Source organism: Chanos chanos, chromosome 2 (genome assembly GCF_902362185.1).
Source record: "Chanos chanos chromosome 2, fChaCha1.1, whole genome shotgun sequence".
Lineage (NCBI taxonomy): Eukaryota > Metazoa > Chordata > Actinopteri > Gonorynchiformes > Chanidae > Chanos > Chanos chanos.
In genome coordinates, this window is record NC_044496.1 from 49,099,430 (window position 1) to 49,111,635 (window position 12,206).

The window sequence follows — 12,206 nt, forward strand, 5'->3', positions numbered from 1 at the left end:
CACAATTTTTAGCCATGTTTTGGACAAAAGCGGTGACTTAACAGAAGGCTCAAATTATCCCAGTGGTTGACTCTCTAATTTTTGATGTTGACAAAATGTTCTAGGTGCTACTGTTTCACGCTCGATTTGAGTGGTGTAACTTGTGCATAATTGAGTTTATTGGTAACTCAATTGTTAACATATAGGATTCCTTTTCTGCTATACTCGGACTACTTGGATGAGAGCGTGAATTAGTTCCTACCTTTTCTTCTCTCAGACAGCTCTGTTCCAAGGCACAAGTAACAGCAAGTGCACCATATTGTAGTCATTCAGACCCCATTTTAGAAACTGTTTCTGTTTGAAATGACTGCTGCTAACACTCGAATAATTAATTTGAAAAACCCACATTGAAACCCTATTCTTATCTCAGATAAGTGTATGCTTCTCTCTTTGTAAATAGCGAAGATTACTCAGGGCATTGCTGCAGCTGGACTGGCGGTTCCACAACAATCTAATCGTTTGGTCAGTTTGAACGCTTAAGAATTTGGCAACATTTAATCCTAACCTCAATCTGTAATCTCTTGGAAAACACTTGTACACAAGAGCAGAGGAAATCACAAGAAATGATCTATGAAAGATAGGACTCTGAAATACCATGAAATGCATTTCAGTGCTTAATTTCACATTTTATCAAAAATGAAAAAAAAAAAAAAGCACTTGGAATAAAGCAAAACGTCAACCACTGCTTTCGTTCAAAATCAGCTTTTAATTATTGATACGGCTGAAGGAATGCAGAACATTTTAAAGGTAGTACGTTCCTCTTTTTATGTAACACTTTTCCTCGAATCAGATATAGCCTTAGCTCTTTAATTCAGATTCCCTTCATACATTGCATTTATCCAGACACAACTACTTTCATACATTTTTTATCTTTAACCTCCTAAAAATTTGGAAAGAAGTGTCTCTTCATCAGGAGTTGATAAGGTAAGCACAACAGGAATAGGAATTTGTCCAAGTCTTTCTTGGGCAAAGTGTCTGTCCAGAGTCAGCTAGATTTGTATGAAAAATCAGTGTAGTTCTGTAGTAAATTGTGCTGACAAGTTAATAAAATTTTCAAACATTAACAAATCACTTCAACAAAATTACCTTAAATTGTGGTTGGTCAACTCTGTATTTGAATCCACCTGTTTATTTCTCTCTTCCTCTTTTTCCCTCCCTCTGATTTTATATTTTCTGTAAACATCACGATGTAACCTCTGACAAAGTTGGAAACCACATTCTTGTGTGTGTGTGTGTGTGTGTGTGTGTGTGAGTTACTTTTTTGTAGCCATCTGGAAGCTCTTTGCTAATGTAATAGACTCAGTTAAAGGCTTTAGTGTGGTGATGTCATACTAAATCAATAAGTGTTAGAGATCTCAAGTCATCTGAGTGGTTTTGAGATGTTGGAATCTGCCCTGAAGACATTAGACATGATCCAAGGCTCTTAACAGGTTCGTATAAACAGCACAATTTTCTATGATGTTTTGTACAATTCAGTGCTGCATAGACTTGTACAAATACTAGTTTTATGTTAGACAAGTAGCTTAAAAATGATATTTTCCCAAGAATTAAGAGAGGACAAAAATGGGATAAATATGCATGTTGGGACTGCATACCGATTTACCTATTTGATCTTGATTTTCAGCATCTTCATTAAGATCCCACTGGATCAATAAGGCTTGGGTTTGTTAGGGAAGCCCTCATATCTCATTAAAATTAAATATCATCAGTGATCAATAACAGTTATTGATAACAGAAATCAGAATGATACATGGCAAACTACAAATATAAACTTATGACACTTGCATAGTCAAAAATTAGGGATGAGAGGAAATGTTGAAGTCTGAACTATATTAATTCCAATCGGTGGTTTTTGTGAATGATGAAGATCTCACTGAGAAACAGCACCCTTTTGTGCTACTCTGTCTTTGGATCACACTGATCACTAAGGTTAACAGTCAACTAATTTGCCAATATAAAACCAAGAATAACCAATCATATTGAGAGACACATAAAAACAAAACCCTTGCCATTTTCTCGGACTCCCATTCTTATTTCCTTTCATCCCTCCCTCAGACAAACAAACAATAAACAACTTTGGATAGTTTGTTGATACATTACTGTTTGAACATTTAGGTTACTGGTAGTTCTGTCAGTCAGTTAGTCAATCCTAACCTCTACGTACACTTGCAGTCAGAAGGAAAAGAGGAAGGAACTTAGGTTGGGCAAACATATAGAGTTGCATCTTAATATTCTTAAGAGCAGCACAAGAAAACAACCAAACAACAATAAAGACAATATGATAATACTGTCAATTTCATCCATAGTTATTGAAGGAGGAGGTAGGAAATAACATACATCAAAACAAAAAAACAGGTTAAGAGGTTAGAAACCATGGTACACGCATATTGCATGTAAAAATAAATACATACATAAATACATACTGTACATACTTTGTGAAATAAAGTACAATGTTAGAAAATAGCTATCTATGAATGCATAATCCAAGTAAGTTCACAGGGAGACTCAGCTTTGATGTTCACCTACTTGCCCTCGTGGGTAGACATGTTAATTTGTTAGTGTTTGAATGTAACTTTGTTCATGCCCATGGCACTAACAGTCTTCAACTTAATGTGTGCCAGCACATATTAAGTACTTAAGAATGAAAGAGGAACAAGTTTCCTCCTCATTCAACCCTCCATGTTTCTTGGCTCCAGTTTCACCTTTATAGAGCAGAGAATTCAGAAGCTCAGAATACCAATGCTAAATTGGCGTTGTCCACATCGGGTGTGCGTGTCCTAAAGAGCTGTGTGAGGGAAAACACAGAGGAGATGAGAACAGTGCACTGTTTTGCCAGCAGCCTGACTCCTTCCCCCTCCCTGGTTGTTTCCACAGCAGCCACAAACTCTTTGTAAAGCCCCACGATTTCCTGAAGTTTTGCCAAGGCCTCCATGGCATCAGTATCACCATGGAAACCTCCACAACTTGTACAGGAAATACGCAAGCAAGCAGAGGCCAGATGCACCAAGGCCCCGAAGCTGTTTCCTAGTGAGACTAGAGCATCTTCAGGTGCCCATCCAACTCTAGTGGCTCGCTGGCACCCTGATGCCAACCTTCGTGCCTCAGTCTGCAGCAGGCATCGCTCTGTCTCTGAGAGAGAGTTCCCGTTTGACTCTCTGTTGTTCTCACAGTTCCCCTGGTGAACTGGAGGGTTTATTGTGGGTGCTCCATTTTTAAGCACCATCAGCAGCTCGTCAATATCCTGGCGGAGGGAGGCATAGCCCCCTTTGAGTCCAGACCCTTTTTGGCCTGTTCCATATTTTCGACCCTGCAGTGAACGAAGGGGATCATCCAATGGGCCAAGCTCTAGGGGTCGAGGCTCAAGTGGCCTCGGTGGAGTCAAAAGCGGACTGAGTTCAGAAGAACAGGAGAGGGGTCGGGGCGAGTCTCTGAGGAGGGACAGGACATTCGGGGTTGAAGCAGAAAGAGAAGATGTTGAAGGTGCTGGGGAAATTTGAGGTGGTTTGTTGACTTGTGTTCGACGTGAGAACTCATACACTGTAATTTCATCATCAAATCCACCAGCATCCTCCGCATCCCCACTGAAGCAATTAGCATAGACAGTGTGGCAACCACATGCCTCTCGGTGAGATTGGGCAGCTGTTGACGGCGGTGAGGGAGCCTCTAGGTTTGTGTCTTTCAGAGTGTCTCTGTGTGACTGAGGCTGATCTGACTTACATGATCCTAAATGCTTATAGAGTTCAGAGGAATTTTGAAACCTATTCTCCTTCAGGTCTGAATGAGTCTTAATCTCCCCATTAGCTTCTTTGACAAGTGAGGTACTTTCTTCTGGCCCATCTTTGAGTTTTACAATAACAACTTCAGCATCTTCCTCTTTCCCACTATATAATATGGGGACTGAAGTTGCTTTTGGAGAAACTTTTGTAGATTCTCTCTGATCATCTGTGACCTTGGCTGTTTTGCAGTCTGTTGGTCCATATCCACTGATAAGTGCTACAGTCCCAAGGATCTCTTGGGATCGGGTGAGATACCATGGAAGATCCTGGAGCCTACCACGGAGGGCGGTGGTGGAAAGACGTCCAGAGGAGCTTGTCCTACTTGTGAAACCACTCCCTGTTCCTCCAGGATCTCTAGGATCTCCACTGATGGGCTCTCTGAAAGCCACAGAGGGTGAAGGAGCAGGTGATGGAGAAGGAGTTGTAGTGGTAGATGCACTGGTCACCTTGACGACGACACTGTCCTTCTCATTTAACAAGTTGTCATGGCTCAAAGACACCCCTTTGTTCAGTGCGTGAGATGGGGTGCTCCCATTCCTCTGGCTCCAAGGATGCAGACTAAGCCCATTTGGTGGGGAATCTTTTTTACCTTCTGTTTTTGGGGTAGGTTCAACTTTCAGAATTAAAGCCGGCTGAGGAGTAGACAACAGCGATGAAGATACTGCAGAAACCACTGAGGACTTGGCAGAAGATGAGGTAAAGTTACCCAGTTCTCTCTTGGGTTCTTGACAAGACAATGACTGCTCCTTTAAAGAACCCTGTTCCTTCTCTGTCATATTTTTTTCAGTCTCTATCTTTCCATGTCCTCTGGCCTTTGAAGTATCTATCTGAAGGGGTGTAGAGACACCACAGGGATCTGTGAATTGGAGAGGCACATAATTGGCATTTGTTTTATCCAGACTTGCAGGTGTGTGGTCAGAAAATCCATTTTCTTGTTTGGACCTGTTATTCAAGGTTTGAGCTTCTGTGGTCCTTGGCTGTGAGCTGGCCTGACGCACAGCTGTAATTAGAGGTGAGGAAAGAGGTGGGCCTACACTGGTGACTGGTTTGAACTCCATGGTGTCTGGCTCCATCTCTAGAAGTTCTGAAGACAGATGATTTGGAATATCTCCATTGCACTGGCTGGGAGCATGCCAGTTCTTCTGCTCAGAGACATGTAGATCTAAGAGAGGCCTGGGCTCAGGTTTTGAGGGTTTATTGGGCAGGGCTGGTGGCAGCTCTGGCATCCCAGCCTGTTCATGATCAACCGTAGAGAGATCAGGGCTGAGATTGGTGCTGAATGATGGACCATGTATGAGACTGTTTGCGTTCAGGAGTGAAGAGTTATCCTTCTCTACACCATCAACCTCGTTCTTTCTTGGTTCCAGAGCTGCAGTCTCTTCCACGCTAATCTTGATGTCACTCACACTCAGGGTACAGACTTCGTCAATGACATCTGAGTGGTTCACTAAGGAAAATAGACAAAAGGAAAAGCAGAAGAAGGTGAAATAACTACCTCTAGGATACATTATGGGTCACCATATTCACAGTTCAGTTTGTACCTCTGTTTTTGGGCAGCGGTTTGGTTTATATAACGGTTTGGCTTGAAAGAAAACTGAACCAATTCAGGACTTTCAGAAGTTTTTCTTTAAATTAAATTTAAACAATTACAAATTTAACACAAAAGAACAAATTTAATACATGCAGCAAGCAAGCTCCTCAAAAAATGAGAATAACAGAAAACTAATTGTAAGGTTTTCTCAACGACATAGCGACTATCGCTGTATATGATGGCAAAAGCAGAAGTACTGCCACACCAGTTATTTGAATGAGATAGGAGGGTCCTCAATTTTGGGACTGTTGCTCAAGCATGCTATTTCAGCAGAAAAAGAAACATGATGATGACCAACTTGTCTGACCTTTTGTACACCAGTGTATGGCTACTTTGATATAGGAAATGCATATTCACGCATAGAAAACCCTAAAGATTAGATATTCTTTATTTATTTATGTGGATTCATATATTCCAACAAAATTTATATTATTTATGGTCTGAGTAATGATACCATATGTTTTGTTATTTAAAATGGTTACTCATTCAATATTTTCATAAAAGCTGTTGTAATGTGCATGTGCACACCGCATGATGAGCACAGCACATATACTTACTTACAGTGAGAAATGAAAAGAGAAATAAAAGGCATGCTGACTTCAAATGATGATTAACGTTATTCTTAAGGTTCAAAAGCACAAACAGTTTGGAGCGTTCTCCTATACCAAGTGTTTTCCCTGTGATTTGGTATCACATTTGGGGAAAAAAAAGAACTTCACTTAAAAAAAATCCAGGGTTCACTACAACAAACCAAACGAAGGACTACAGAACCTAAGTTTTCGGTTTTGGTATAAAATCATTATACCCATTATTAAATGGCTATATACACATAGCATATAGTAAATCTCTATTATATGGGTGACATTTAAGGAGCATAAATTTGTTCAGTGGACTGACCTCTTGGATCCTGCCCTGTGATTGGTGGAGTAAGTCGATCCTGAGCATCAAAGAACTCTTCTTCAGACTCTGAGTCACTGCCTTTAGTGCTAATCAGTGACTGAAGAACCTGTGAAGGCTCTGCCCTCCGAAGTGGAAATGAGGGTAGGGTGTCTAACTCAGTGACAGGGTCCTGTGGTGTTTCCAGCTCTCTCTGGTTCTGATCAAAATGGTGATTTTTCTGCCTACAAGAGGAATGGCTGCAGATTCGGCCAAGAAGAGCATTGGCTCCTGGCCCTTGGGAGGGCATACTATTTGAGTTGCATGATGCTAGCACGGCCTCCATGTCTGCAGACAAGTCCATTATCAATCTATCACTGCCATCTTCCTCTCCTCCATCACTAAGAGCATCATCACTGGCCTCAGGCGGGCTGGGGAGGTAGTCAGACATTTGGGAAAGTTCAGCATAACACAGGCCTGAGTCTTTATCACAGTCCAGATCAGTAGGTCTTGTGTGGAGTGTGATGTCTTTGCAGTGCTCTAACTGCTCAGGCACTTCCAACAGGTAAGGGTGATGGACATCAAGTCTGGGGAGCTCTGTGGCAGAGTTGGGTTTGACTGTCTCTTCCAGAAGAGTGTCCATGAGGACTGGCTCCCTGCTGGAGGCCCTGTTGTTCTCCTCTAGAGCATTTAGAGAATTACTGGATAGACTTGAGAAGCTGCTATTGACCCGAGGGTCAGTGTACCAACCCGTCTCTAGAACTGAGTCCCCACCGGCACCACCCACTTCTTCTTCCTCTTCACACCCTTTGTTCACTGTTCCTCCTCCAACCATCTCAACATCCTCCTCCTCCTCTTCTGCATGGGTCACAATCACTTTAACTGTTTCTGCCCTAGGTTCCCTCTTGAGCCTTTTACTCATTCCCTCTTCTTCGTCCTCTCCTCTTCCATCGCTTGTTTGAGTAGACAGTGTGTCCTCAGAGAGCTGTTTATCAACTATACCTTCCATTGGATAATCCTCATCAGAACTGTCCTCTGAGTCACTGCCATAATGTGATCCATATACTGAAAGCAATAGCCAAAAACACGTAAGTAAACATTGTTGAATTTAACGTGCACAACACACAGATGCAAACCCAGAGATAAGAATATACCAATGACAAATGACACTCTGGCTAATGAACATAATGAAAACACACCTTATCAAAAGACATGAAAAATACTCAAATATAAACACATGAAAACTCACAAAAAGTCAAATTAGATGAAAGTATTAATAACTCTGCATCCTGACCCTTACCTTCCTCTATTGGGATGCGCCGCATTTTTGGTCTAGGTCCCCATCGGAACACATTTATGTTGGGATCAACAAGCAGTCTGCAATAGCCAGCCAGCAGACAAGCCAGGTCTTTAGCAGCAACAGAATCCATGAGCAAGGCTAAGGGCTGCAAAGGAAAAGAGAAAATTAACATAATTTTAAGTAGGTACAACACCAAAGCTAGGTCATTAGTCTACTTTTTTTCTCAACAACTACACCCACAAACTAAGTCACACATCAACACAGACTTTAAAGAATGATTTATCAGATAATGTGTATCTAATGTATGTCTTGGTGTGTTTGTATGCCTACCTGGATATCTCTTAGGTAGATCTTGAGCATGCTCACTCTGTCAGACTCAGACAGCAGCTCTACTCGTGTGATATAGTGGAAGTCTATGATGGTTGATATCATGTTGAGCTTGTGGTTAAGCATCTGACTGAGGCCAAATCGGGCCCCCACCAGCAAACTAACCAATGATTCTCTGTCCTGGAGCTGAAACAAAGACATAAAACCATCCTAATTCTGATTCAATGATTCAGCCTCAGCCTTAAAATTGTGTTCAGAGCTTGTGGTCTTCAACAGGAGCATGTAACTCAAGGAATATGATAAAAAAAATGTTAATAAAGGCAGAAACACAAAGTGTCCCAACCAGTAACTATACTGCCACAAACAATTTTGTGTCCTTTTGCTCTAATGAAATTAGCCAAGGTACATGATTTCAATCCCAGGCCAGATGGATCAGGCCATCTCACCAGCATGGTGGCGTTGTAGGATCTCCCGCTGTAGGATATGAGCTCAGCCATCTGAGTGAGGTACGCCAGCCTGGCCTGAGACACAGATATCACCTGAGAGAGGGAGAGAGAGAGACAGACAAAAGCAGAGAAAGAGACGGAACAAAAAACAGATTAACAAAAAAACCCCAAAAAGAATCAAAGAGATAGAATAAAGAATGCATTTGCCATTAATGTCCTACATAGGGAACTAAAAACACATAAGATTACAAACCTTCTGATGTGGTTCCAGTAAGGACTGGATCTTCTTCAGGTGGTGGCCCAGAGCTTTCCTCAGGTCCTTCTCTTTCATGTTCCTCAGCAAGGTCGGTGAGATAAAGCTATCCAAACCAAACTCCTTACTGTAGTATACACGAACACACACACACACCACAACCATAATTAACACAGTAGCAACCTCTGTACATTTAATCCTTTTAAATCTTAAATGAGATTAAAATGGATATCTTAAGTTAAACTCTATGTGCTGAAGTATGCAAAATATTTGAGGTAAGGCTTATTTAAGGATCATTTATCTGATGACCTATTTTTGTGTCAGGAAGTCAGTGTGTGTAAGCATGCTTCTGTGTGTATGTGTATGAGTGTATCTGTGTGTGTGTGTGTGTGTGTGTGTGTGTGTGTGTGTGTGCGCGGCTGTGCTGGACTCACGAGATGCTCTTGAGGGATGCTCTTTGCGTTTGTCCGCAGCTTGCTAATCTCTCATGCATGTGCAAAGCAGCCAGTCTCAGGGCGGTGTTACACTTCATTTCTACAGCAAACCGTTCCTGCAGCACATCACCCACACTCTAAACACACACACACACACACACACACGCACACGCACACGCGCAAACCAAAACACAGAAGCAGTGATGGTCTTGGAACTGTGTTACATGACACCTTTAAGAGAAAATGTTGCTGCAGCTTCTAACCTACACTCTAAAGCCACACACACTCTCCTAACACCATCAGTCTCAAACCTCACACTCACTTTATTTCTATGGCAATAACATTCCTGCAGCTCCTCACCTACACACTAAACACAGATACATAGGAGCGCAGCTGGTGTCATAGCTACATGACACTTCACATCTATAGCAGGATACCCCTGATGCATATCACACACACCTTTGTGCGCGCGCGCACACACACACACACACACACACACTTAGCCCCTACAATGGAACACATTTCTATTACAGAAACATTCCTGCAGCATGTCACCCACACTTCTTCAGCATGAATCCTACCCACGCACAAAACACATATAGGGATGTATCAGGCAGAATGGGCCTGAACTCTGCAGCTTGACGTCTCAACACACACATAAACGCAGACACACTGGTACCTGTTGGAAGAGATATTCAAAGGCCATGGGGTCGTCCTGCATGAGGTCCAAGGGGTCTCGGGGTATAAAACACACTCTGAACAGACATCTGTAATCATGGGAGTCTTTCTTCTGTACCACCTTAACAAACAGAATGCAGCCTTAAAATTTATGTTCATGATGCCTATCCCACTTCTTGATGCCTATTCAGAATCTAGCATCATAATTACCATTATATTTTAAATGGAATATGGTATGTATGTGATTTTGTTTAAATTTATAAGTTATTGTTAGTATGTGTTACTCACATATGTGTTAGTAATTGTTTGTTTGTTAGTGTGTGTGTGTGGGTGTGTGTATGAATTACCTGTTGAATGAATTCATCCTCATGAAGTAGCAGCAGTTTTGTGATGCTGTATTGCTGTTCCAACACTAATGCAAAGTGTTCAATAGAACGAATGGACAACTTATCCTTTAGAGTCAAGACAATATCCTACAAGAACACAAACGTGCTGTTAGATGATGCAGGCATAAAACAATTTTTTAAATCTTTTTGGGGCTGAATATGTTCACCTAACCTAGACAAACTTCAGATTCAAATCAGAAACATAGATAGTGGTATGAAGGAAAGAACGAAGAGAAGCCGACCTTGACTGTCGTGTTGCTGTCAAATTTGAAGGCCTTGGTCTGTCCGTTCTCTAGATATACTTTCAACACGTTGGGCAAAAATAAAAGAGAGTTTCCCTGAAAGCAAATACACATGTCAAACAGATGTTTTGGGGACGAATGTGAATTTTGATATGTACTGTATGTGTGTGTTTGAGCCTGACCTGAGTGTGACCATTGACGACCACTTCCTCTGCAAAACGCACTTTGACCGGATTCCTTCTGAGGCGAGCTCTCTTCTCTGCAGTCATGAACGAGGATTTAGGGTTCTAACACACACACACACACACACACGGATATTTCAAACCATTTAATATGCTAAATTATGTGGAAACACAACAGATTGATCAAAAAAATTAAGCAAATGAATTACAATATTTTAAAACATAAAAAGACAGCAATAAATTGATTATAAATGAATGGCACATAAATAGCGGAGAAAAGAGGAAATTCCATTTGAATGACTGACTAAACAAAATAAATGGCTTAAAAGAGCACAACATGAAATCACAGACTCACCGACATCTGTCTGAGGATTGTCATGGTAACAGAGTCCATACATTCCCTGAGGGTGTTAGCACAGAGAGTGAGAGAGTGACATTTGTGATGATGAGGTCATTTCTGTTGTGACCCTAACATTTTTCCACTGACCTTTAAGCTTGAGGTTTCTAAAAAAATATATATATAGACAGTGTCTAGTTCTCAAGCCAGGGCTGCTGTCTCAGTGGGAAGACAAGAACTCAAACTGGTCTCTAATAGCAAACTGGTTTTCTCAGAACCCTCTCGTAATGATGCCACTGAAGTGGTATTGTGAGTGCTGTGTGTGTGGATTAGGACTAAATGGACAAATTGTTTTGTGTGAGTGAACAGAGTCAGACTCATGAATACACATGGAAACAGCCAGTGAAGACAGAAAACTCATACTTGGAAATGTATGTGTGTGTGTGTGTGTGTGTGTGAGATAGATGGATAAGAATCCAGTTTTACCTAATTATTTCTGCTACATGTTCTGGCGGCAGGTCTTCTATGGCTTTATTGTTCACTTTCAGTATCTGGTCTCCAGGAAAGAGTCTGCCGTCTGCTGGACCTCCTGCAAAACAAACACACACACACACACACACACACACACACACAAACATAGAGTCAACAATCAACAGAAAATCTGAATGGAGATTTCCACACAGAAAGCAATTCACCATACTTCACATAAACATATTTCACATTATTCCTCTCATCTATCTATCAACGTAGCTTTAAAACATCTCTCTCATTAACATGTCGGTGTGGCAAAATGTTTTTGACTCTCTGACTTGTATAGTTTAACAGATGGAGAATACAACAAAAATCACAAACTGTGTATTTAATGACATGTTTTTCATCTGAATTTATAGTGCCATGTATATGATTCAAATTAAAGAATGAACAAGCATATGAAAGCCTTAAGAACTGTACTGAGACAGGGCTGGAGAAAGAGTGGATGATTCTGTTAACTTACTAGGCTCAGTTCCCCTGCTGACTACTTTTATACATTTGCACTCAGGCGGACGTACAAAGCCTGACTACCCTCACAATGTCCCCTCCGTCCCTGATGTCACATGGCTATGTTAAGGTCAACCTTTTTCACTGCAGGATCTTGTTTCGTTACCCCCCCCCCCCCCCCAACTTCTCTCTCCCTCTATCTCTCAGACAAACAACGTCTCTCTCTCTCTCTCTCTCTCTGTCCTTCTCTCTATTTCTCTGCTTACAACTCTCTCTCTCTCTCTCTCTCTCTCTCTCTCTCTGGCAACAGACTGTAATTATCGGGCTGAGGTGGCAGCAGGATGCTCCCTTTGGGCATTTA

The 12,206-nt window shown here is 41.5% G+C and overlaps 1 protein-coding gene across 1 annotated transcript in view; it reads right to left on the reverse strand.

The window, feature by feature from the left end:
- Positions 1 to 2,767: 2,767 nt before the first annotated feature.
- frmpd1b (FERM and PDZ domain containing 1b) overlaps positions 2,768 to 12,206 on the reverse strand; it is a 10,438-nt gene continuing 999 nt past the window's right edge. Inside the window, exons 3-16 of the mRNA XM_030765731.1 lie at positions 11,354 to 11,456; positions 10,886 to 10,931; positions 10,531 to 10,635; positions 10,349 to 10,444; positions 10,068 to 10,193; positions 9,722 to 9,841; positions 9,043 to 9,179; positions 8,609 to 8,735; positions 8,356 to 8,448; positions 7,913 to 8,095; positions 7,583 to 7,727; positions 6,304 to 7,347; positions 4,717 to 5,262; positions 2,768 to 4,671 (exon numbers count right to left, since the gene is read on the reverse strand). Of these exons, the coding sequence (XP_030621591.1) occupies positions 2,768 to 4,671; positions 4,717 to 5,262; positions 6,304 to 7,347; positions 7,583 to 7,727; positions 7,913 to 8,095; positions 8,356 to 8,448; positions 8,609 to 8,735; positions 9,043 to 9,179; positions 9,722 to 9,841; positions 10,068 to 10,193; positions 10,349 to 10,444; positions 10,531 to 10,635; positions 10,886 to 10,931; positions 11,354 to 11,456 (4,775 nt within the window). The remainder of the gene's footprint in view (positions 4,672 to 4,716; positions 5,263 to 6,303; positions 7,348 to 7,582; positions 7,728 to 7,912; positions 8,096 to 8,355; positions 8,449 to 8,608; positions 8,736 to 9,042; positions 9,180 to 9,721; positions 9,842 to 10,067; positions 10,194 to 10,348; positions 10,445 to 10,530; positions 10,636 to 10,885; positions 10,932 to 11,353; positions 11,457 to 12,206) is intronic.